The sequence below is a fragment of the Bison bison genome, unplaced genomic scaffold, assembly GCF_000754665.1.
Source record: "Bison bison bison isolate TAMUID 2011002044 unplaced genomic scaffold, Bison_UMD1.0 scf7180017864352, whole genome shotgun sequence".
NCBI lineage: Eukaryota > Metazoa > Chordata > Mammalia > Artiodactyla > Bovidae > Bison > Bison bison.
Window position 1 is genome coordinate 3,367,708 of NW_011494924.1, and position 27,686 is coordinate 3,395,393.

Here is a 27,686-nt window from a genome sequence, read left to right on the forward strand (position 1 = left end):
GATGTTTTTCTGGAACTCTCTTGCTTTTTTGATGATCCAGTGGATGTTGGCAATTTGATCTCTGGTTCCTCTGCCTTTTCTAAAACCAGCTTGAGCATCTGGAAGTTCATGGTTCACATATTGCTGAAGCCTACTAAGAATATAATCAATCTGCTTTGGGTATTGACCATCTGGTGATGTCCATGTATAGAGTCTTCTCTTATGTTGTTGGAAGAGGGTGTTTGCTATGACCAGTATGTTCTCTTGGCAAAACTTGGTTAGCCTTTGGCCTACTTCATTTTGTTCTCCAAGGTCAAACTTGCCCGTTAGGCCAGGTATCTCTTGACTTCCTACTTTTGCATTCCAGTCCCCTATAATGAAAAGGACATCTTTTTTGGGTGTTAGTTCTAGAAGGTCTTGTAGGCCTTCATAGAAGCATTCAACTTCAGCTTCTTCAGCGTTACTGATTGGTGCCCAGACTTGGATTATTGTGACATTGAATGGTTTGCCTTGGAAAGGAACAGAGATCCTTCTGTCATTTTTGAGATTGCATCCAAGTACTGCATTTCGGACTCTTTTGTTGACCAGGATGACTACTTCATTTCCTCTCAGGGATTGCCCACAGTCGTAGATATAATGGTCATCTGAGTTAAATTCACCCATTCCAGTCCATTTTAATTTACTGATTCCTATAATGTCGATGTTCACTCTTGTCATCTCCTGTTTGACCACTACCAGTTTGCCTTGATTCATGAACCTAACATTCCAGGTTCCTATTACCAACCTAGACAGCATATTAAAAAGCAGAGACATTACTTTGCCAACAAAGGTCCGTCTAGTTAAGGCTATGGTTTTTCCAGTAGTCATGTATGGATCTGAGAGTTGGACTATAAAGAAAGCTGAGTGTAGAAAAATTAATGCTTTTGAACTATGGTGTTGAAGAAGACTCCAAGAGTCCATTGGACTGCAAGGAGATCCAACCAGTCCATCCTAAAGGAAATCAGTTCTGAATATTCATTGGAAGGACTGATGTTGAAGCTGAAACTCTAATACTTTGGCCACCTGATGTGAAGAACTGAGTCATTTGAAAAGATGCTGATGCTAGGAAAGATTGAAGGCATAAAGAGAAGGGGACAACAGAGGATGAGATGGTTGGATGGCATCACTGACTCAGTGGACATGAGTTTGAATAAACTCTGGGAGTTGGTGATGGACAGGGAGGGCTGGCATGCTGCAGTACATGGGGTTGCAAAGAGTCGGACACAACTGAGCGACTGAACTTAGTGACTGATGCAGTATTGCTCTTTATAGCATCGTACTTTACTTCCATCACCAGTCATATCCTCAACTGGTTGTTGTTTTTGCTTTGGCTCCATCTCTTCATTCTTTCTGAAGTTATTTCTCCACTGGTCTTCAGTAGCATATTGGGCACCTGTTGACCTGGGGAGTTCATCTTTCAGTGTCCTGTCTTTTTGCCTTTTCATACTGTACATACTGTTTGTACTGAGAAATCTGTATGCAGGTCAAGAAGCAATAGTTAGAAGTGGACATGGAACAACAGACTGGTTCTGAATTGGAAAAGGAGTACATCAAGGCTGTATATTGTCACTCTGCTTATTTAACTTATATGCAGAGTACATCATAAGAAATGCCAGGCTGGATGAAGCACAAGGTGGAATCAAGATTGCCAGGAGAAGTATCAATAACCTCAGATATGCAGATGAAAGCACCCTTTCGGCTGAAAGCGAGGAAGAACTAAAGAGCCTCTTGATGAAAGTGAAAGAGGAGGGTGAGAAAGCTGGCTTAAAACTCAACATTCAGAAAATGAAGATCATGGTATCTGGTCCCATCACTTCATGGCAAATAGATGGGGAAACAATGGGAACAGTGACAGACTTTATTTTCTTGGGCTCCAAAATCACTGCAGATGGTGACTGTCAGCCATGAAATTAAAAGACGTTTGCTTCGTGGAAGAAAACCTCTGACAAACCTAAATAGCATATTAAAAAGCAGAGACATTACTTTGATGACAAAGGTCCATCTAGTCAAACTGTAGATTTTCCAGTGGTCATGTATGGATGTGAGAGTTGGACCATAAACAAAGCTGAGCACTGAAGAACAGATGCTTTTGAACTATGGTGTTGGAGTAGACTCTTGAGAATTCCTTGGACTGCAAGGAGATCAAACCAGTCAGTTCTAAAGGAAATCACTCTTGAATATTCATTGGAAGGACTGATGCTGAAGCTGAAGATTCAACACTTTGGCCACCTGGTGTGAAGAACGGACTCATTTGAAGAGACCGTTATGCTGGGAAAGATTGAAGGTGGGAGGAAACAGAGACGACAGAGGATGAGATGGTTGGATGGCATCACTGACTCAATGGATGTGAGTTTGAGCAAGCTCCAGGAGTTGGTGATGGACAGGGAAGCCTGGCATGCTGGAGTCCATGGGGTCGCAAAGAGTTGGACACAAGTGAGCGACTGTACTGAACTGAAGTCAGTCATCTTATCCAGCAAAATAAAAGGGTTTCCACTCTGTGTTGGTATGGCAGAAAGTGAAGAGGAACTCAAAAGCCTCTTGATGAAAGTGAAAGTGAAGAGTGAAAAAGTTGGCTTAAAGCTCAACATTCAGAAAACGAAGATCATGGCATCCGGTCCCATCACTTCATGGGAAGTAGATGGGGAAACAGTGGAAACAGTGTCAGACTTTATCTTTTTGGGCTCCAGAATAACTGCAGATAGTGATTGCAGCCATGAAATTAAAAGACGCTTACTCCTTGGAAGGAAAGTTATGACCAACCTAGATAGCATATTCAAAAGCAGAGACATTACTTTGCCAACCAAGGTCCGTCTAGTCAAGGCTATGGTTTTTCCTGTGGTCATGTATGGATGTGAGAGTTGGACTGTGAAGAAGGCTGAGCACCGAAGAATTGATGCTTTTGAACTGTGGTGTTGGAGAAGACTCTTGAGAGTCCCTTGGACTGCAAGGAGATCCAGCCAGTCCATTCTGAAGGAGATCAGCCCTGGGAGTTCTTTGGAGGGAATGATGCTGAAGCTGAAACTCCAGTACTTTGGCCACCTCATGCAAAGAGTTGACTCATTGGAAAAGACTCTGATGCTGGGAGGGATTGGGGGCAGGAGGAGAAGGGGACGCCAGAGGATGAGATGGCTGGATGGCATCACTCACTCGATGGACTTGAGTTTGAGTGAACTCCAGGAGTTTGTGATGGACAGGGAAGCCTGGCGTGCTGCGATTCATGGGGTCGCAAAGAGTCGGACACGACTGAGCGACTGAACTGAACTGAAAATCTTAAAACATGTGAGCAACTACTTTATCTCACACCAAAATGACACTCTCGCTGGTGATGGTATTGTAATGGTTTTATTCAATGAAAAGCATACAATGAAGTCATAGTTATGGGGGGTAGGTTTTTTTTAACATTAATATGCAATACAAACAAAGCATTTACTCAGAATTACCTTACAAAATTACGTAAAAAGGAAATATTTTATGTTGGAGACATTTCTCAGTAAGTTTGTCATAATTTTTTTTTTAATGTGAACACTGGAAGAGATCCCCATTTCTTCACGTGGAAATAGATGAAGTAATTTGCTTTCATTTGAGAGCCATGTTGCAAAAAACTCAGCCATCTTTCACCGGTGGAAGAAATGGTGAAATGAACTGTGTATTGAGAGACACATGCACTGTGGAAATATAAGCCATAGGAGAGTTAGGTCTCACGTATTACAGCCTCTACAGGGCTCGTTCTCACTCAGTGGTGGCATGTGGGCAGGCAGTACCCTTAGCACTGATGGTTTTCTCTCTGCTTTCTGAGCCTTCTTTTCCCGACTCCTGCTTCACAGCAGGTTTGACGTGGTTTTTCTCAGTAGTGACTTAACTATAGTTACCAAAACTAGGAAATTTGCATTGGCACAGTACAGTTAACTAGACTACAGACTTTACTCAGATTTCACCAGTTTCTCCATGCATTCATTTTTTATTTTCTTGTATGTCTATGTGTATAATTAACTCTAGGACATTAAAAATACTTTTAAGAATAGTTTGGATTTACAGAAAAGTTGAAAAGAAAATACAAAGAATTTTCATATAGTTTTCACCCACTCTCCCCTATAACATCTTATGATTCTATAGCAGACTTGTTACAACTAACAAACCAACTTTGGTACATCACTATTAATCGATGTTGCAGTTTATTCAAGATTTGCTTATTTCCCCCAATGTCCTTTTTTAGTGCCTGCATGCCAGGCAGGAGAGCAGATCACATTTCGTTTTTCTCTCTAAGCTTGTCTAGACTATGACATTTTTTCAGATTTTTCTTGTTTTTTATAATCTTGACCACTTTGAGGAATACTTGTAAGAATTCCTCAAATACTGGTTGCTTATAAGAATGTCCCTCAGTTGAGTTTGGTGTTTTTCTTGTGGTTCTGTTTGTCATGATGTTTATCTCACGGTTAACCGATAACTGAGGTGACAGGCTTTTGAGAGGAAGACTGCAAAGTTTCAGTGCCATTTGTGTCACATCGTGTCAAGAGTAACGCTATATCAGTATGACTTATACTGTTGGTGTCGACCTTGATCATGTGGCTGAGTAACGTTAGCCAGGTTTTTCACTGCAAACTTACTTTGGAAGTGAGTCCCTAAGTACAGCTTTCGTTCAAGATGTGAGGGGATTTAAATTCAACCTCCTGAGGGGTATTATTTACAGAAGTCATTTGCAGATTCTTCTGACAGGTATTTTATAATTTAATGGAAACAACATGAGTACTGATTCAGTCTAACATATCTGTTCTTCACAGGGTGGGAAGCCCCGTAAACACCGGAGGGATCGGCTACAAGATTTAATCGATATAGGCTTTGGCTATGATGAGACAGATCCATTTATTGATAACTCAGAGGCTGTGAGTAATTTGTCTTTAATATAATAGCACTTTGTTTATTTGGGTAGTGGAATTCAAAGTTAAAGTAAATGTTTCAGCAAGCGTTTTTACTAATTCCCTTTTGATGTATGTCTAAATCAGTTACAGTTTGGGTAATTCCCTGGCATTCCACTGCTTAGCACGCGGTGCTTTCTTGGTCGGAGCCTGGGTTCGATCCTTGGTTGGGAAACTAAAATCCCAAAAGCTGCATGGTGTAGCCAAAGAAAAAAATAAGTTTCCAGTTTTATGTGCTTATAAGTAATTGAGCCATCAGTAATATACATTTCTCTTTGTGTACTTGAGTATGCATGTAATATAATTAAAATTATATGTATAGGTTAAGTTTCTAGTAGTGGGATTTATTGATCAGAGAGTATTTCCATCTTGAGTTTTTAATCAACGTTCCCAAGGGCAGGTGTGTTTTGAAACGCCTTCCAGATCAGAACCATGAGATTTTGAAGACTGGGGCTGCTGGGTTGTAGTTAATCTGGCAAATACCTTGAAATTGTGCTTCATGGTTTTATTGCTGCCAATCCTTACTACAGTGGTGATAGTTGAATGCTGTCCTTCATCACAGTCTGTTTTGATGAAGCCCTACAGCTTTCCCCCTGGAATCTTCTTTCTCTTATAAAGGAAGAGGAATTCAGGAGAGCATTTCACAACTACAACAGTGCATTGGTCACATAGCAAATAAATAAAGGCATGTCATGTTTAGGGGTTGGTAAGTTGTATGTTCTTAAATTCTTCTCAGCGTGCTGGAATAATCTAATCCCTGCATTATGATATCCCCTGCACTGTGTAGTGACTGCTTAGAATATACAGAAAGTGACAGTAAGGTGGCCGTTGGACTACCCACAAATTCGTACCTCTTTTTCCTGTTACTACAGTGCTTGGTTGTGTAGCGGATGACAAGGCGTGTAGTGGTAGGGAAGTGATAGGAAGGACTTCCCGCATGAGGCGTACATACCCTGTCATACTCCTGTGTTACTTTGGTTTCCTGACATAAACTGGTTTGCAAGCCTACTCTGTAGGAGTAAAATGTTGACAGTGTCCTTTGGAGTTGAGAGGACTTTCTGTTACCAAAAAGGTTGTCAGCCTTTTTGTAGGTTCGGGCATGGAATGGTCTCAAAGAGTTTTGACCTTGATTTGACATTGAAGTCAAAAGTCCTAGATTCTAGACTCCACTTGTTTTCTAATTCACTATGGACCAGGAGCAAGTCTTTTATTTTAGCATCACCCAGTTTTCTCTGTTACGACTGACTTGCCCAGCAGAATTATGTACTCTGAGACTCAAGATAATGACATGCTGCAAAGCCTGCGTAGGTGCTCAGTCGCTTCATTTGTGCCCAGCTTGTTGCGATCCCATGGACCGTGTAGCCCATCACGTTCCCCTGTCCATAGGATTTCATAGGCAAGAATATTGGAGGGGTTTGCCGTTTCCTTCTCCAGGGGATTTTCCCAACCCAGGGATCGAACTCATCTCTCCTACTGCTCCTGAAGGTGGATTCTTTACCAGTGTGCCACCAGGGAGGCCCATCGAAAAGCATAAAGCAAGTATAAAGCAACGGTACTGATGTTAACACTCTATGTAAAGTAGATTTTCAATTCTAAATAACCCAAGAGGAAACTCAGCCATGGCCATATATAAATGAATATTGCATGTACTCAGGCTTACATAAATAGCATTTAAAAATTTTTTAATTAATTTTTTTATTGAAGGATAATTGCTTTACCGAATTTTGTTGTTTTCTGTCAAACCTCAACATGAATCAGCAATAGGAATACATATATCCCCTCCCTTTTGAACTTCCCTCCCATGTCCCTCCCCATCCCCGCCCCCAGTTGATACAGAGCCCTTGTTTGAGTTTAATTAGTAAATCTAATTTTTTTAGAGCAGTTTGAGGTTCACAGGAAAATTGAATGGAAGGTGCAGAAATTGCCCATATACTCCTTGCCCTCACAACATGCACTGCTTCCCCCATTATCAGTGTTCCCCCACCAGAGTGGTATACTAGTCACAGGGGGAAAATCTGCATCAACACATCATCACCCAGAGTCCACAGTTGACCTCAGATTCACTTTTGGTGTTGTACGTTCTATGGATTTTAACAAATGTATAATGACATGTATCCACTGTTATACTGTCATACAAGATAGTTTCACTGCCCTAAAAAAAAATCCTCTACCTATTCATCCCTCCCTAACACCTGCAACCACTAATCTTTTTATTGTCTTCATAGTTTTGCCTCTTCTCCAGCGTCATACAGTTAGAATCACATGGTATGTAGCCTTTCATAAAGAGCATTTTTAGTATTTTCCTTTTGTAGCATTCCAAATATTTGAATAAAAGTGTTTTTCAAACTGATTTTTGCGAACTGTAATTTCTTTATGTATTGATTTAAAGACTGGCCAGCATTTTCAAAGAGAACGAAATAGAGTAGGAGGTGTTATAGTAATCCACTGATACGTTATGCAGTTTTTATTATGTGTGTGTGTTTATACACATGCACTGGGTTTTGATGGGTAGTGTATTTTCCACTTGGGCTGGTGAAGGAAATTTGCAAGCCACTGCTTTAATAAATGAGGATAACTTTTGTAGGTATAAGTTGTTGTTATATATATATATATTTGTTATATATATGTGTATATAACTTACACAGTTACTGACATTTATAGGACAATTTTGGTCCCTATTTTATAGGAGGAAATTGAACTAAAGCACAGGTTGTTTATTGACTTGCAAAATAATTTTGCATCTTTTTCTTTAACAGATTATTTCATTTTTACATGAAATAATTCAGTGATTCAAACATAAAACACTTATGAGCCAACCAAATGATTTTCTTGTTTTTTTTCAATGGGTATATTGCCTATAGGCTTTTTTTTTTTCCCTTTGAGTCACCTTCATGGGATCTTAGTTCCCTGACTGGAAATTGAACCTGGGCCCTTGGAAGTGAAAGTTCAGAGTCATAACAACTGGACCGCTAGGAAATTCCCACTAGTAGGCTTTCTCTGTTTGTATATTATTCAATAGGGATTAAAAATAATCTGGTTCTGATTCACTTTAAGAATTGTGTACTATTAATACTTACTACTGTAATATCTGAAAATAAATGCTTTTGAAGATTATTTTTAGTCTAACAAGCATGCTGCCAAATTTTTAAAAAACAAGGGAAATCTTTTTATTGTTGAAATAATACCAGACATGATTAATGGTTTTATTTAGGTTATGTCTTTTAAATTTCTCTAGAACTTAGTGAAGTAAGTAATATTGAATGTTTTTTACAGCTGCAAAGTATTGATGTGAAGTGATTTATTCTGGGTCACAATAGCTAGGCATCTCTGTTGGCAAAGGATCTAATAAGTGTGGTTTGCAGGTTCAGTGATCCATTGCCTCTTAATACATTGTACTTAAAAGGCTAAAATTATTGCAGAAGTAGAAATGTCACATACTCATGAAATTTATGTAAGGTTATAAACGAGTGTTACCTTAACAAAAACAACCCCAGAATATATCCTGTACCTTTCAAGAAAAAAAAAATGCTTGGCATGTTTATAACTCACAGTGCAGTAGAAGCTGTGTATTAATCCTTGCTCTGTCACGTTGGTTGTGTCATTTTAGTATGGTTGCCAGGTTTATCAAACACAACTGTAGTCCACCTGGTTATATTTTTTAAAAAAGGCTAAATAAAATATCCATAAAGAGTTTGTTCTCCTGAAGAGTGTTTTGATAGGGAAAGCTCAGCAGAATACTGCAGAAGATAGGCACTGAGCACCTCCACATTGTCCGGTAGCCTGGTGATGAGTGTGTTTCTAACGCGAGATGCTGCTTACTATAATGGATAGGTTGGGAAAAGTCAGTGACACCGCCATAAACCAATACAGTTACTGTGGCAAAGTTCTTAACCTCTCTGAATTTGGTTTTCACTTATAAAATGGGAGTAATATTTGCCTTCCTTGCCTCAAAAGGGGATCAGGGGAACCAAGTGAAATAATTTATATGAGGAAGCTAAAAATTATAAAGCATTATACAAGTTTATGTAAGCAAAAAGTGCAGGTGTATTTATCTTATCACAATTACACATTTTCAAAATAATTACTACAGAGACTTTTCACTTTTTAAAAAAATTTATTTATTTTTGGCTGCTCTGGGTCTTCATTGCTATGCGTGGGCTTTATCTACTTGGAGCAAGCCGGGGCACCTCTCTAGTTGCAATGCATAGGCTTCCCATTGCAGTGCCTTCTCGTTTGTACCGCATCTTCTTTATCCATTCCTCTGTTGGCCATTAGGTTGTTTCAATGCCTTGGCTTTTGTAAACAGCGCTACAGTGACCATTGGGGTGCATATATTCTTTAGGATCATATTTTTCTCCAGATGAATGTGGAGATTCCTAACCACTGAACCACCATGGAAGTCTGATCTTTTCACTTTTAATTCTTTACTCCTCACATCACTCCTTTACTTACAGATAGTACTGGGCCCTATCAGAAGGTCTTAGCTGTAGGTCTTTGTAGTAACCCCTCAAGTGGAGCAACAAGAGAGGAGTGCATTCCTTTTTTCTTTTTCTAACATCATTCAGTTTTGGTTCAAAATCATTAAATGTACAGTCTTTCTCCATTCTCCATGTAACTTAAGAGGATACAGTTTAAAATCACAAGTTTTGTACTTAGCCTTAATATTTTTAACAAATATGTTATGTATATTTTTTGCCCGTGGCGAAAAAATTTTCCTTACAAATAACGACTTTCTTAAAGACTAATTATATAATATGAAGAGAACCCTTAAGTAGAGTTCTGGGGACCTCAGGTAGCAGGTATCTTGCTTCTGTTAGACAAGTAGTTCCTTTTTTTCTCTTTTGCCATGAACACCTTCATTTACTTAAGATTGACCTTCATTTAATGCTTGTTTTTTCTTCTTCAGGTGAGATAAGATAAACCTTGAAATCCAGACTTCCACAACTAGAGAAAGCCCGTGTAGCAACGAAAGACCCAGTGCAGCCATAAATACATACATACATAAAATTTTAAAAAATTGAAGCTTAGAGGACATCAGCTTACTGTGATATTCTAGACCAGATCTTCATATTGATTTACACAATTTGAATCTTTTTTTCAAAGCAGTACCTGGATTCTCAGTGTATGCTTACTGAACAGGACAGTTCTTTTTCTACTTCCCTTTAAAACTTATTTTTGTTTTATATATTTAAAAAATATTCCTTACTTAAAAGCTTAGAACTAAGGCAGAAGAAATAACCTTTAATTTTTACAATCTATGAATAAAATTATATATTAATACCAATATTGGTAAGAAATGAAGTTCATTTGTCGTCTGGCCATTTAGTCTTTTTTAACTTGTTTTGATTTCTGAGCAGAACCATTTGTCATTAAGAATAGCAGTGATTGTTAAGTTTTTCTCAGCAGACAATATATTTAAAATTAGCTTCAGTGTTTGAGAAGTTTATTTTTTTGACAAATACTGAATGATGATCAGAGCTCATTTCTGTTCCAGATACTAACTTTTTCTAAGTTTATTCACAGACATCTTCATTGCAGTTAGTTTTGTAGTTAAGATGTAAGGAAGATGCTGACAGGATTGAATTTCTTTGACGTATTTATAGAATTAAAGATAGTAAGATACATCTGAAAAATTTTTTTCAATCTAGTATGACGAATTAGTTCCTGCTTCTCTAACAACAAAATATGGAGGCTTTTATATAAATACTGGCACTCTCCAGTTTCGCCAAGCTTCAGATACTGAAGAAGACGATACCACAGACAACCAAAAGCACAAGCCACCCAAAGTGAGTTTATCCAATACTGCAACAGCAATGAGAGGATTCAATTAAAAAGATGTGGTTTTTGAATTTTACTTGTGCTTTACAGCTGTGAATATAAGGAAAAGTAAAATGCTAATCATTTTTTAATGAATTTATAGTTAATTACATGCTTTAAAGTAAAATTATATAAATATAGGTAAATATATTTTTATATCATAATAAGTTATATTTTCTGTTAAAACTTCTCTCTCCATATCTAGTCTAATAATCCACTATTTCTGGATAAGGTTGTGGTTCTAGGATAGCTTAAGACTTAATATGGAAATGACTGGTTTAGCAGTTGCTTGTTCTATGATGTAAAGCAAATTTTATAGAATATATATATTGTATTTAAGAAATGACTAAAATGTCTTCAGATGTTTCCTGAAATGTGAGCCAAAGACATATTTTCACCAGAATTATCAAAATGTTTGTTAAAAATGCAGATTAAAAGGCTCTCCCCCAGATAACCAAAACCAAGGTTTGGGAGTTCTCATGGACCCAAAGAATTTGCATTTTTAATAAGTAATTCTAATGCACCCCGAAATTTGAGTAAAACCATTTTCCCTGGATGCTGGCTTGATACCATCAAAGAGTAAAGCAGTAATACTTAGGTAAGTGATGTACTTTATCATTTTATAGATTCCCAAAATAAAAGAAGATGATATTGAGATGAAGAAGAGGAAGCGGAAAGAGGAAGGGGAAAAGGAGAAGAAGCCAAGAAAAAAAGTACCCAAACAACTGGGGTAAGTGAAAATAGACGTAATGAGGGAACTAGTATTGTAGCATGACAAGCACTCTTTTTTAGAAAGATATATTTAACATTAATTAGTTCAACTTAGCTGGATCTAATTTAATACAGTATTTATAAATGTCAGTGACCTATTAACTTATATTTTAGTATTTATTATTAAGTAGCAGTCATCTTAGAGACTTTAGGTGTTTTAGATCAGATTTACATATTTGTTCATGAAGTATTTTGCTCATTACAACATTTTCTCAACAAAAACCAGTTTGAAAAATGGAACACGTTTTCTTAATTTTTTGCACTAAAACAAATACCCGGGGTCTGAGAATTGGCAGTAGTCTTTGTGTTAATGATTGATGGTCGTTTTAATATTTTTTTAAAAGTCACTCATTTTATTTAGCTATTCTAAATGCTGGTCACAAGTCATAAGAGGGAATTCCTTGGCAGCCCAGTGGTTAGGACTTGGTGCTTTCACTGCCAGGGCCTGGATGCAATCTCTGGTTAGAAACTAAGATCCTGTACATCGAGAGGCACAGCCACACACACAAAAAAAAAAGAGAGCGAGGGAGAGAAATGGAATAAAAAATAAGAATAAAATGTACCTTGCAATTATGAAACTACCAGTTGTCCCTACTTCTCTATGGCTTTTTTAAATAGAGCCCAGGGACAAAAACTTGTGAGAGGCTGGATTTTTCTCCCCTCCTTAGCAGAGGAAGAGGTACATCTGAATTTGGGACTCTCAAAATCCCAAGAGTTAATATAAGAACATATTTAGCCCCTCAGGTGGCGCAGTGGTAAAGAATCCACCTGCCAATGCAGGAGACACAGGTTCAGTCCCTGGGTCAGGAAGATCTCCTGCAGGAGGAAGTGGCAACCCACTCCAGTATTCTTGCCTGGGAAATCCCATGGACACAGGAGCCTGGCAGGCTACAGTCGGTGGGGTCACAAAAGAGTCGGACACGACTGAGCGACAAACACACTTCCTGCATACCAGACACTGTCTGGGTTTTGGATATATAATAGTATGAAATGAAACACTGGCCTACCTTCAAAGCACTAATCATCATTTTTAGTTTCTGTAGTGCCCATAGAAGCATATAAGCCAATGAAATTAGAAAAGATTTTTTAGAGAAACTGATGGCTAAACCAAGACCACCCTTGCCTTATAATCCCCACAGAGAGAAAGTTGTCACTGAAAATTACATGTATCTATTCGACACCCTCAGAGAGAATGGAAAGTGAAAAAGTATCAGAAGGTACTAGCAGACAGAATGAGATCTGGATAGATGACATGGTGATGAATGAAGGCTCACAGATTGACACAGAGGATTTTGCATTCCTTTGGCAGTTTGTAGCACGAACCACCTGGGGTACCAGTTTGAAGGTATACTATGCAGGCTTCTCTGGTTGTGATTAAAGTCAGCTCTGTTTTCAGCAAAAGTGCAATTCTTTACTTCATTAATTCTTTAGGTGACTACTTTATAGATGTGGCAAAGAAAGAACATTCCAAAAGGTGTAGAAGTTTAAGTTCATATACTTTACTTTTTTTTTTTTTTTTGACTTGCAGGATCTCAATTCCCTGACAAGGGATCAAACCTGCACCCTTGGCAGTGAAAGCGCAGAGTCCTAACCACTAGACCAGAGGGACTTCCCTAACTTTGTGTACTTAATAAACCAGAGCTCTATTCAGTGTTGTTTATTTCTGTTGACTTTATCCCCTTCATTTTATTCACTCTAATGGCCATTTACCCATCTGCCTTTCATAAATGACAGTCCAGATGATGAAGATGATGTTACTTTAACTCTATGCCTCCTTATTTCCATGAGGTTTTAACCTATGAAATCATACATAGCCTAACTGATCACTATTTTCTTCACAGAGTTATGGCTCTAAATTCACACAAATCTGAAAAAAAGAAGAAACGTTATAAAGATTCTCTTTCTCTAGCTGCCATGATAAGAAAATTTCAGAAAGAGAAGGATGCATTAAAGAAGGAATCTAACCCTAAAACCCCACTGAACTTCTCAACCTCCTCTCTGAATAAACCCCCCTCTGCTGCTGTAGCGTTGGGAAATGATGTCTCAGACCTGAATCTGACCAGTGCTGATCCGGACCTCCCCATCTTTGTTAGCACAAACGAACATGAACTATTTCAGGAAGCTGAAAATGCCCTAGAGATGCTAGATGATTTCGACTTTGACAGATTACTGGATGCTGCTTCTAATGGTAGCCCCCTCTCGGAGTCAGGGGGAGAGAATGGAAACACCACCCAGCCAACCTATGCCTCTCAAGTTATGCCCAAGGTGGTACCTACACTCCCAGAGGGTCTGCCTGTCCTCCTTGAAAAACGTATTGAAGACCTCCGTGTAGTAAGTGGGATAATTCTGTTGTTTTTTATTTACTGCATAAACATAGCAATAAATACTTATTTTCAAGCAAAAATAATAACCTGTAATCCTAACATACTTTTAAGTAACTTTATTTTCTATATTTCCTTTTAAGCATTGGATCTGTGCATAGGCTTTTTAAGTATAGTTATAACATGGGAATGGCAACCCACTCCAGTATTCTTGCCTGGAAAATACCATAGACAGGGGCACCTGGTGGGCTACAGTCCAGGGCATTGCAAAGAGTCGGAAGTGATTGAACACAAATGCACACATGACATGGATACAGTTCACTGTTTTATTACCTCACTTCATCTTATTTTTCTGTATAATTTTCATAAATATAATTTTTATTGGCTTACATAGCCTGGTAAAGAAAATACAGGGAAGGTAGGAACAAATAACTGTACCTGAACTTGGTCCAACTTTGTTGACTAGTTATTCTACAGTTGATTTTACCAGCTAGTCCTGACCCACTAATCAGCTTTAGTAAGCACACATTGTGTTCTCACTAGACAAACTTTTAAGAGTTGAGCTTTTAGCATTTCACAGTGGATTCCTCTGCCGATTGACTTGGATACATAATCTTTGTTTAGCTGCAGGTTCAGGTATGTGAGTACACTTTTTCCTTTAATCTCAGGGAGATATTATTTTGACTTAAAATGTTCCAAACATAGCTTAAAATGCCCCCCCCCTTTTGTTACTCCTTTAGCATGTTTGTCTAAACCCATGCCATGTTTTTAGTCCTCTTTTTTTTTCCCCCTGATTACAGAAGTTATATATTCAATATAAGTTGTATTTTTCACTTAGGGAGGGAAACATGCCCGATAATCAGACATTTTCCACCTCTAGTATGGGACAACCCAAAATTTATATTTAAATTTTAATTTAAAAATAAGTTAAACTACTTATTTTTCTGGATTTTATTTCATGCATTTGCAAATATGTTGTTATTAAAAATAATTATTGTGATTATTAAAAATTATTAAATAATAAAAAATAATTGTTAACAGAAGTATATTCTATAACTTGTTTCTTCTAAGGTTATAGTAGCCGTTTAAATCACATTGTAAATTTATTAATCATCTCCATGTTGTATTTATTTCTCTTAACTCTTTCTAAATTTTAAGTATCTGATTAGGGGAGCAAGAGATCTATCTAATTTTTCCAACAGGTGACTCATGGTTTTAATTATCAATTTTATTTTTTTTCTATTTTTTGTTCTTTAGCATTTCTTCTGAGCTCATCGCTTATTAAATTCCCTAAAATTTTTACTTATTTTAAGGTAATTTGTTAGTTCAGGACTTACAGAAGTGTGTTCAAGTATCTCATTGCCAGTGTTTTTTAGTTTATGGCTTGTATTACCGTAATTTTTGCTTTATGTCTATGCTGTGTTTATTTGTTGGCCCATACGGTTCTTGCTGGCTAGGTCTCTGTTGTGATGTGTATCATTTGAAGATGGCCCTGTCTGTGCTATTAATGTCTCTTACCGCAAATTCAGTATTGTCTGATTTTAGTGTGGATTCCTTTCTCTTTATTTTTGCATGGAATAGCTTTTCCCATCATTTCCCTACATTTTAGCTCTTTTTTGAGTTCATTTGTTTAAGATTCTCATTAAGATTTTATCTTACCTACAGCTGTTACAATGATAATGACATAATCTTTATTCTGTCATTTTCTTTTATATTCTGTTTTATTCCCTCCCCCTCTTTTGTTTTTCACTCTTGCTATTTTCTGTGCTTATCATCATATAGTTTTTTTATTTAATCTTCTTAACCAGTGTATGAAGTACAGGTATTGTTTCCTTTTTATAGTTAACAAACTTAAGTGGAGGTAGATTAAGTAGCTTGGTCAGGTCCCACAACTAGTAAGTGGTGGAGCCCTAATTTAAACACAAGGGTTCACCTGACTCCAAGGTATGTGCTTTTTCCTATCCCATATGGCTCCTAAAATCTTTAGTTTCTTTGATGGTTTAAATATAAAAGTGCTAGGGATATAATCCAGGTTTTTCAACATGTAATTAATAATAACAGCTATTATTATTAAGAAATAGCAAATAGTTATTAGCAAATAACTATACTGTCCACTGAGTGTAGTGCTCCTGGGACCCACAACTTCACAGGAGCCCACTTACTGTTGAGGAGACAGTGCCCTGAGTGGAAGTGGCTAAGCTGTGATGCAAAGTCAGAATTGAAAGGGAGGCCCATCAAGCTTTATATAACTTGCACTCTGCCCACTGTGTTGTGTGCCATTCTTTCCCACTGAATAAACAAAACTGATTAGCAGTGAGTGTGCTTCAGTTTTGTCAGGTGCTGTCATATCTCATATACTAAAACTCTCTGTAGTAGCCATGGCAGGACTGAAACACCTACTTCCTAACCTCTTAGGAAGTGATCAGTAAGAAGGTTAATTTCATTTGCTAGTATCTGTAAATTCTCCATATTTTTCTCTTTCAAATAGGACATAGTATTTTTCCTCAGAAAGTAAGGATTCATCATTGCCTGCAGTGCTCACCTCTGTCTGATAAGGACTTTCTTCTTGTAGCTCTTTTCTCACTTTGTAACATTCTTCCACTGTTCAGCCTCTGGAAAGTTTAGTTTTCATTCTGGCTTTCTTTCTATATTTCTTCTCCCTACACATACCCAGTCTTCCTCCTTTCTAAGAAATGCTGAGGCACATCCCCCAAATTGTCTTCATCTATTTATAGCATTTGAGGTCGTCAAACAGTGTAAAATTATCAACAAAGTTGACAGAGTCAGCATATTTCTTGCTCAGATTATTGGATCAGGATGTTTTACATCTTGGGTGTCTTAAGATAAACTGTCTTTTGTGATTTCCCCAGTAAATTTTACTTATGGTGGTGTATTGGTTTGCATACTCTTTGTTTCTGGTAAACTGGTTAAGAGACACAGTGATGAAAATATCATTCTTATCCTTGTTGAATTGATTTTCGTTTATTCCTTGGTAATGACCGTGGCCAGTTTTTTCATTGTTAGTAATTAAGTGGAACCCAGACTGGCTGCAGGGCTTCCCTTGTGGCTCAGATGGTAAAGAATCCGCCTGCAATAGGGGAGATCTTGGTTCAATCCCTGGCTTGGGAAGATGCCCTGGAGAAGGTAAAGGTTACCCACTCCAGTATTCAAGCCTGGAGAATTCCATGGACTGTATAGTCCATGGGGTCACGAAGAGTTGGACATGACTGAGTGACTTTCACTTCACAGACCGGCTGCAGAAGCTGAGTATCTTTGTATAGAGTCACAGTGTTATACAGTTGAAGTCAGAAAGCTTCTGGTCTGAGTCTTGGATCCACCACTTACTAGCAGTGTGATTTGGGGGCATATCACGTAATTTCTGTAAGATTTAGGTTCCTTGTTTGTAAAATGGGAGCTATAATACCAGTGTCATTGGCTGTTACGAAGATTACACATGGGAATGTGTACAGTATATAGAATATCAGACATATTGTTAGACAGTATTGTCTAGTAAAAAGTGAGACAGCTGCTTTCTGTTATCTTAGAGATAACAGAAAGAATTAATAAAACTAACAGATATTCAAAATACACAAGACACCCATAGCACTAAAAAATCTTATATGTAAAACTTATTGAATTTGGGAAAATTCAGAAAAATGAAATACAGACATAAAATTAGGAAAGAATGTTATGTATGCTAAATTTTGTTTCAGCACCCTTTAATTGCCTGTCATGCCAGGTAATAGCTGGGATGTGAAGTGAAACTAATTCTAGCCCTGCCCTCAAGGAGCTTATTCTAAAGTAAATAGATATGGAAACAAATGTGTTTATTGAGAATTATATTGACAATCTTGTGTTTCTGTAGGCTGCCAAACTTTTTGATGAAGAAGGAAGGAAAAAATTCTTTACACAGGATATGAATAATATTCTTCTGGAGTAAGTAATTTTCTTCTTTGATTAAAAAACTGTAAGAATTCTTTGAGAAATATTGTAGACCTTTGAGGTGCAGATGCTGCTTGCTTGGTTAGTCTCAGGCCTTAGCTCTTTCCTTTTGGCCTCACGACATGTGTGATAAAGTTTCTTAGCAAAACTATGTGTCTGTGTACAGTGACCCCTTAGTATAATCAAAGCTTCCAATGTGAAAACCGCCAGAGCAAGTGACCACTGTATGGGTTGAATGTAATCCTACTTTTAAATGCATTCTTTGTCATGTTATGTGAAGATATCTTTTTGAGACATCTCTGATTGTTTACATTAAAATTCACACAAACATTTTATATCCAAATGGAAAGTATGGTTTAACGAAGAATCATTGTTATGGGATAGAGTGGAGCAGTGTAGAGAAGACAGATGTTCAGTTGGAAAGGAAAGGGTAAAAGCTGCTGTATGATGCAAACAGTATTTAAATTAGTGATAATCTTCACCCTTAGGTAGAATTTGATGTTAATGAAATTGCAGGTTCTAAGATTGTGGTCAAATAAGCTGTATTTATAAACCTATTGGCTTATAAATTTTGACCATGGTTCCAGAAATTGAGTATATAATTGGCTACAGGCAGGAATGGGCAAAAGAGAAGTGGTTCTGGGGAAAGCAGTAAATTCCTTTCTGATGAAAATAATGTATGCCTACTTTTGGTGGTTTAGTAGCATCATATATACAGAAATGAGGCAATGTTTCCAATACTGTGATTCCTGTCTTTTAAATGTATAATGGAGATAGTTTCTCATGAGATATAAAGGATGAGTTGGTTTACTGGTTTTGATAACTATTTTAATTAATACATTCTCTCTTTTTCCTGAAGTACTTAAAAAAATCATTTTGGTCCCATGGGCTCATAAAACACATAACCTAGTATGCTGCTAGCATGGAGACAGAGGAATTTCTTGTTCCTATTATTTATTTTAGCCAGGGGTTTTCAGATTTACTCAGTTTGCTTGCAAATGCTTCCTGTCAGTGCCACCTCCTTTTACCTAGCTCTCCTCTAAACCTTAGATTCAACAACCAGTGTAAGCATTAATCATCAGAGCTGCCCCAGATTCCAGGATCAGGGATCTAACTAGCTCTTTTTCTTTTTACCTAATAGCCCAAGTTTACTAGATTAGGTCTTTTTACTGTGACAGAGAGTGTGCCTGTAATTCTACAAGCCTTAGTGTTCAGGCTTTGAATTTTTTTCCCTTTTAGTAACTTTCTTATGCTCTCTTGTCTTCTTACACTTTCCTGAACAAACAATCCCTTATTTCTCTGTACTGAGTTGATTGTCTAAGGGCATATGATACACGATTATTTGGGGTAGTAATTCCATGAATTTTTTCAGATAAATTTTAGTCATCCCCATATACTAAAAGCAGAGAAGGCAATGGCACCCCAACTCCAGTACTCTTGCCTGGAAAATCCCATGGATGGAGGAGCCTGGTGGGCTGCAGTCCATGGGGTCGCTAAGAGTCGGACATGACTGAGCGACTTCACTTTCACTTTTCACTTTCCTGCATTGGAGAAGGAAATGGCAACCCACTCCAGTGTTCTTGCCTAGAGAATCCTAGGGACGGGGGAGCCTGGTGGGCTGCCGTCTATGGGGTCGCACAGAGTTGGACACGACTGACGTGACTTAGCAGCAGCATATACTAAAAGATTGGAATTCTTAGAAAAAAATATTAAAGTATATATGTGAGGGATGTGTACTTAAACTGCTCTCAGATACGAATTTGTATATTTGGGATAGACCAATACAGTCAGAAACCTCTAGGGTTAATCCTTTTCTCTAATTTTTGCCTAATAGGGGCTTGGGAGCAGAGTCAGTGCTTTCTGAGTTACCCCCTCTTTGGAAACCACTAATTTTTATAAGTAGGTCATTGATTTAATCTGTTCTTACTTGGAATCTCTTACTATTTGAAGTTTCTATTTTATTTTCAGCTTTAACTAACCTTTTATGATGGGACAAGCCTAAAATGCCTCCTACTCAGAGTCTAGACTTTTAATAAGTTCTAACCACATTATTTAACCAAATGTTTATACACAGAACTCATGACCATAGTGATTATCTTCCATATGTACCTCCTCTGCATTTGACCCTCTGGCACTAGTAGGTCTTAAACTTTTGTTTGTTTATTTCTTTATTGGGTTGGCTTCTCTAATACTGAAAATTTTATACTGTCGATTTTAAGGCGTACAGTTAGTTTTCCACATTTCATTGTTTCTGAAATTGCAGTGTATATTTTAAGTGTTAGGTACATTTGATCTGGCAGGGATTCTGGTTTCTTTTTTTCTCCAAAAGCTGTTAATTGAATCTTTGGATGCACCTACATTTGTGAAAGTATTTAAGTCTGTCAGCACCTTCTATAGAAGAACATGATGATTTGGACATAATTTGCTACCAAGGGCCCCAGTTTGGTCTTGGCCTTCAAATTAAAATCTGTTCTCACCTTTCTACAGTAGCAGCTGCCAGATATAATGTCTTCCATCTTAAAGAAACCTCAGCTATTTATTATAGACCTGTCCTGCTAAGAATATGGTGGCTGTTACAAAATCTTTTTTTTTTTTTTTAAGCAACTATTTGGCTAAATAACCTTTAGGAACTGGAGAATTAGAATATATTGAATAAACTAATAAATACCTAGTTTGTGCAGTGGAGGCACAATAAGGCCAATAAAAGATGGATAAAATGATCTGTGTGTGTAGCCTCTTCTGAATCTATAATTTTTTCAAACACCTTTAAGGAAAATTTACTCTGAGAACTTACAGAAATTGTAACTCTAGTATAGCGGCTGCAGGGTGGTGAGGGGAATTATGAAATCTCTTTGATGAAATGAGTTTTTGGTTAATAGTGGAGTTCCTGTGCTTTATGCAAAAATGGAGACTTTATCCCTGTCATTAGGAAATTATCTGGTTATAGCTGATTCACGTGGTGGTGTTGTACAGCAGAAACCAACATAATGTTGTAAAGCAGTTATTCTCCAATTAAAAGTAAAAGACCCCCCCCAAAAATTATTTGCACGGAAGGGGAGTAAATTAGGAGTTAAGGACTTTTTTTCTGGCCATGTTGCGTGGCTTGCGGGATGTTAGGGTCCCAACCAGGGGTCAAACTTTTGCCCCCTGCAATGGAAGCATGGAGCTCTAACCACTGGACTACCAGAGAATTTCCAGGAATTTAGGGGTTAACAGATACACACTGCTGTATGGTAGAGAATATGCTTGCAGTGCAGGAGACCTGGGTTCAGTCACTGGGTTGGGACGATCTCTTGGAGAAAGGAATGGCTGCCTACTCCAGTATTCTTGCCTGGAGAATTCCATGCCTTGCTGGCTATAGTCCCAAGGAGAATTCTTTGCCTGGCAGGTTACAGTCCATGGAGTTGTAAAGAGTCAGACACAGCTGAGTGACTAACATGAAGATGATATATAAAATAGATAAAGATACTGTATAGCACAGGGGACTATATTAAATATCTCATAATAACCTATAGTTGAAAAGAATCTGAAAAAGTATATATATAAAACTAAATCACTTTCCTGTATAACTGAAACTAACACAATATCGTAAATGGCTATATTTCAATTTAAAAAAGGAAAGCAAATTATTTGCTATCTTGTTTAGGGTTATAAATTCTACTCTTAAACTAGATTCATTGAAAATTTTTTATAGCATTGTTATTTATGTTGGTTTTTTTGTTTTTTTACTTGAACAATGCTGTCTGGGAAATCAGGGAAGTATAAAATGAGAAAAGAATCTGCCTCTGTCTCCTTGCCTGTTTGTTACTACCTAAAAGAAATTCTCTGCTACATATTTGTTATTGTTTTTGGTCAGCATTGAGTTACAGCTGCAGGAACTAGGCCCTGTCATTCGTAGTGGTGTCTACTCCCACCTTGAAGCTTTCGTGCCATGCAATAAAGAAACACTGGTAAAACGTCTGAAGAAGTTACATCTCAATGTCCAGGTAAGAGGAGGAACAATAACAACTGCATCTGGGGTTTTAGAACCTGTAAGGAGACTGGTTTCTGTTTGCTGCTTTTGCATATTAATTGCTTTATAGTCATAGTATATATATTTAATAAGCATAGAATGTTCTTTTTAAGGCCTGGGATACAATTGCTTTTCAACAATCGGTAAGTTTCAGTGAGAATAATGTTTTCTGATGCTTCCTGGATGAGGTAAATAACTTCATTCCACAGGTGACACAACTTTATCCTCAACAAATAATCTGACATGTGTCACTCAATTTTCTTATTCCTGAAATGGACCTGTATAGATATACTCACTCACACAGGTATGAAGACCAATGGAAAGAATCACAGGGTTGCATGTAAACTCAAAGGTTATTCATTGTGATCATCTGTGTTTTGCTAGGTTCTTTTCCACTACAACCCCTCTAAGTGTTTCATTACAATATCAGGAAGTTCTTCCATACACTGGGCCAGATCCAAGTCCTTTCCCTCCTTTCGACCCTAATTCTGCTTTTGGCATGGAATTCTGTGTTACAGGTTGTATACTTCCATTAATAAAATGGTTCTTTTGAATTGAGAAACAATTCAATTCTTTCTCAGTTCAAGCAGGTTAATGAACAAATGAAATTTATTCGAGGTCGCAGATTTCCTGGACTGTGGAGTGTTAGCTATGGAAGAAGACATTTATCTAACCCTTGCTTTTCTTCATGTGGTATAATTATGTACCTTTGTATCCCTAAACATATTATGTGGTTTGCATGTTTTTGACGTTCATATAAATGGAGAAAGAGTGTCTTGTTTTCTTCTTCAGCTTGCTAATTTACACTCAACATTATGCATTTCAGGTTTATCTGTCTTTACGTGTAGTGGGACTCTTATTTTTACTGATGTGTGTACAGTGTTCCATTATATGAATATATTTCAGTTATTTGTTTAACTGTTGATGGATACTTGACGTTTTCCCAGGCAGATAGTCTCAACTATATAATTCTTAAGATCATCAAGAAACCATGATACTGGATTTGCATTTTTAAGAATGGTATTTTATAGCAAACACTGTCATGTGTGCTGCAGTGTTAATTAGTATGCATGAAATAAGTAAAATGCTTGTTAGTAATATTTGTGTTTTATTTTTATTAGATTTTGGTCTCTATTTAATCATTTTATTACTGTTAAAGTGTCCATATAATTTACTGCCCAAACATGGAGTATTTTTAAGAATGTAATTGAACACTATTAATTATGCTGAGGCAACAGGCAAATGGAAGGAAAGTTATGACCAACCTAGACAGCGTATTACAAAGCAGAAACATTACTTTGCCAACAAAGGTCCGTCTAGTCAAGGCTATGGTTTTTCCAGTGGTCATGTATGGATGTGAGAGTTGGACTATAAAGAAAGTTGGGCGTCGAAGAATTGATGCTTTTGAACTGTGGTGTTGGAGGAGACTCTTGAGAGTCCCTTGGACTGCAAGGAAATCCAACCAGTCCATCGTAAGGGAGATCAGTCCTGGGTGTTCATTGGAAAGACTGATGTTGAAGCTGAAACTCGAATACTTTGGCCACCTGATGCGATAAGCTGACTCATTGGAAAAGACCCTCATGCTGGGAAAGATTAGGGGCAGGAGGAGAAGGGGACGACAGAGGATGAGATGGTTGAATGGCATCGACTCAGTGGACATGAGTTTGGGTGGACTCTGGGAGTTGGTGATGGACAGGGAGGCCTGGTGTGCTGCGGTTTATGGGGTCGCAAAGAGTTGGACACGACTGAGCAGCTGAACTGAACTGAACAGGCAAAAACTGGGACTCTGTTTGGCTGTCTGAGAAGTATGGTTATCCTAATTTTATATCTAATGTACATTATGAAAAGTCAGCGTTGTAGAAAAAATGTCTGTATTTGAGTATGCTAACATTTCAATTGTGTGATCAATATCTAAAACCCAGATTTCATCTTTTGAGGATCTGCTTACAAAATAGGCTATGTAAATATGCTTGAAAAAACTTTTAGTTTTTTTTCCCTCAGGATGATCGTTTAAGAGAACCTCTGCAAAAGCTGAAACTGGCTGTCAGCAATGTCATGCCTGAACAGCTATTCAAATACCAGGAGGACTGCCAGGCTCGTAATCAGGCTAAGTGTGCCAAGTATGTACCTCTTCTATTTGGACTGGCTTTTGCACTTGAGAAATACTTGTTGCTGTTAGGGATTGGTCTTAGGGAGAAATCCACCTAAACCACTAGAGTGGTATAATTGAATATTTTCTAAATGGTAAATCACTTCCCACTCAGTTGCTTTGGGGTAAAAGGCAAAAGATCTTTTGATGTTGTGTATGTGTGTGATCAAAGCTAAAGCTGACACTGGTAAGACATTTCACAGGTTGACCTACTTGACTGGTTGCAGTTGGATACAAAAGATAAGTGTTCATGCCTTTATATTAGAATTTGAAGATCTTATTTACCAGAGTGCTATATAATGCACTTCAAATTCAAAGTATTATGTGGAAAGTTAAATTCCTTATTTACCCTGTCTTTGAAGCAATTCAACAAGTATCCAAGGAACATATTATAGCAATGTTGGGTTAAAACTTTACTGCATAAAATGTTTTCCATTTTTAGGTTTCAGACAGATGAAGAACGAGAAAAAAATGGGTCCGAGGAAGATGACGAGGAGAAACCAGGGAAACGTGTCATAGGACCAAGGAAGAAATTCCACTGGGATGACACTATTAGGTAAGGTTTAACGAAAACCTTCATTTTCAACCAAATAGATAATGCAGAAGTACAGTGTTTACGGTTTCTCATTAAAAAAGACTCTATAGTAAATGGAAAATTCGATTAGAAGGAACCAAAAGTTAGTGTGTAGGAAAATTTTATTCAAGAGAAATTAATTTGGTTCTAATATCCATACAGTTCTATCACTTTTATTTTCATATAGTACTTTTCATAAACCAATCTTATTATTGAGTAAGTTATACTGGTTTGAGAGGTGAAGTACTCAATATGTTTGTGTAACGCATCATCTTTCCTACCAGTATTTCTGTACTCCGAGTAGAGGGTTTAGTTGTAGGACTACTCCTTTTAAACTTTGGTGCCTGGATTAAAGGTACCAAAGGGAATTATCTCATACTGGGGATTTGGCTATAGTGCACTGAATGATGTATGTTAGAAATTATTTATCTTCATGTCATCTTCTGAATTCTTCAAATAATATTCTTTATTATTGCTGTCAGATTTGTGTGCTTTAAAAAAAATCTGTTTCAAGCTTAATTTTCTACAATTTGCAGTCAGATTTATATATAAATATATATTTTTAATCTGTTTAGAACTTTGTTATGTAACCTTGTTGAGATCAAATTGGGATGCTATGAGTTAGAGCCAAATAAAAGCCAGTCTGCTGAGGATTATCTTAAATCCTTTATGGAGACAGAGGTGAAACCATTGTGGCCTAAGGGCTGGATGCAGGCAAGGTAAGAAATGTGACATCCTAGATTTTATTTTACTCTCTTATTGCCGTTGTTAAAGACACATATATACACACACATTACATTCATTTTCCTAAGAACCTAGTGTGCTTAACATTCTGTAAGTCATCTCAGATGATGCCTACTCTGAAAGCTTCACTCACTTAAAAGAAAAATGTCATATGGACATAGAGATACACATAAAAGTGACTCTCTTTAACCGACCACTTTTTGTTTTTTGCACCTAAATCTTCCTAATAGAGAAAAATGGAGGGGGGAAGAAGGTTATGAACTTTGGGAGGGGGACTTTATATGGATATCTTGAAGATAAGTAACTGAATACAAGATTTAGACTGCAAAAAAAGAGGCACAGCCTTAGTTCTATTGAAAATATAGTCAGTGTAGAGTGGTATCTCAAAAACTAAGGGTAGCTCAGTTGAAAGAGTTAAATATAGAATGTTAAAATCAATAGGCCTGGTTGTCTCAACCTGTCATCCTAAAGTGTTCATCTTAAATCAACAGAAATCTGTTAAAATATTTAAATAAAGAGGTAATATAAAATTTTGCGTAATATAGGTTATTGAATTTACTGTACCATTGTAAGTCTTTATTTGGTAAATAGCAAGTAGTAGCCTATTGAGTATCAAATGATTAAAATGACAAAATGATTATCCTGTTATTGTCTGCTATGGAAAATAACTGTTTTTTTTTTTAATTTTTCCAGAATGCTTTTTAAGGAAAGTCGGAGTGTACATAATCATCTTACTTCTGCTCCGTGAGTAAATGCAGACCCTAGATTTCTTCGTTTATTTTTATTCACATTATGATATTTAGAAAACAATATTCATTAAATGCTAGGTAAAATAGGACTTAAACATACAATCTGTCTTAACACAGCTTAAAAAAAAAATCATTTTAACTGTTGACTCTCTAGACCTAAGGACACATTTCTCTATTAAAAAACTTCTCAGGCTAGTCTCTAAAAACTTGAATCCATAATGTAACATATTGGCTTGAAATCTGGTGGTGAGAAGCCATTTAAATAGGAAGGCTTCAGTGGTTTCCTTTGTTCCTGGACAGTCTGCCCTCCAGTTCTTCTGTATCCTTTTTCTTTTCCTCTTAATGACCATCTACAAAGGTCATCTGTTAGCCTCCTGCTTTCCACTACAGTTCTGTATATATCCTACCTAGCCTTGCCTTGCAGAGTGTTTTATTCCACAAGATTTATGTACTCTTCATGTCCTTTCTTCTGTCCCAAAGTGGATCTTTTCATTAGTGATGTAATTACTAAAGAAAGGTCTCTAGTAAAAAGGCAGATTTTTCTGTGGTTATATTTTTGGGTGAATACTGGTTATCTTGACAAGGATTCTATTTTTAGTTACAACTTAAGGCTCCTTCTCTATAGCCTAGAAGTGTAGTGTTAAGGGTTAATAAAATATAAAATTATCAGGTCACTGAGAAGTTACTGAACAACTCTAGTTCAGTACTCCATTAAGAGGTCTGGATAACATCTGGGTAGTGTTACAAAATTCCCCCTCTCCTTATATATAATTGTAGTAGATAGAATTTTTTTACAGCTTTTAGGAAGGACACTTTGTTAGTATACTATGGTAGATATATTGAAGTTGGTTTTGGTTTTCAGATCTTGCTATTTTTGTTTTTTTGGGGTATAAATTTGGAGTAGTTTGGTTTTATTTGTTATAGGTTTACTTTGTTGCAGGTGGTTTACATATCCTAGGGTCGGTGTAAATGTATTTTTTTGTGCACTTAGGTGTATTTATGTCAGTATTCTAGGCCTTTAATTTCCCTATAGTCCTAAAATCCCATTACAATTTAAGTATAGAAATAATTTATTTCTTTAATTCTAAAACATAGAATTTACATAGATCCTTTCCCTCATTTTTTTGTCTTTTTTTTTTTTTTTAGTAACCTCATTATTATGGCTAACTTTTTGTTTTGTTTTGTATCAGAAAGTAGGAATCTGTGTGGTAATGTAGGCCTGGAAGTCATGAATATTACTGTTACCTTAATGAAGTTGTAGATTGACTGTAAACTTTTAATTAAGACATTTGTTAATTTAACTTAGTGAAGTAGAAATATTCAGACAGTTTTAGCTTTACAACCCTTTAATTATTCAGCAAACATATGAGTACTTTCTTATGCTGAAGAACCTGTAAGAGTTTTTTAATCTTTTCACTTTTTCACACTGGTTCACAAATGTTCTAAGCGTCCATGGTATTTTTTTATTGCCCTTTTTCTGTCAGCTTTGAAATTTTTTATTTGAACTATTATGTTAAAAATAACTTTCTTTAAAAACTTGAGGATTTTTTTGTTTTGTTTTTTAAATAGTATCTCGTTTATAACCTCTTAGCATGGTTTCATTTGAGCTTGAAGTTCCTTGAAGCTCTTTTCTATAAATAATTACAAATTCCTACCAATTCTTTGAAATAAGTCTC

At 36.9% G+C, this 27,686-nt stretch overlaps 1 protein-coding gene across 1 annotated transcript in view; it reads left to right on the forward strand.

Annotated features, from left to right (window-relative positions):
- The window catches only part of UBN2 (ubinuclein 2), an 80,392-nt gene that overhangs the window by 28,515 nt on the left and 24,191 nt on the right, over positions 1-27,686 (forward strand). Inside the window, 10 exon segments of the mRNA XM_010854936.1 lie at positions 4,797-4,898; positions 10,580-10,717; positions 11,375-11,478; positions 13,361-13,850; positions 17,706-17,776; positions 21,639-21,768; positions 23,796-23,914; positions 24,386-24,499; positions 25,093-25,236; positions 25,955-26,005. Of these exon segments, the coding sequence (XP_010853238.1) occupies positions 4,797-4,898; positions 10,580-10,717; positions 11,375-11,478; positions 13,361-13,850; positions 17,706-17,776; positions 21,639-21,768; positions 23,796-23,914; positions 24,386-24,499; positions 25,093-25,236; positions 25,955-26,005 (1,463 nt within the window).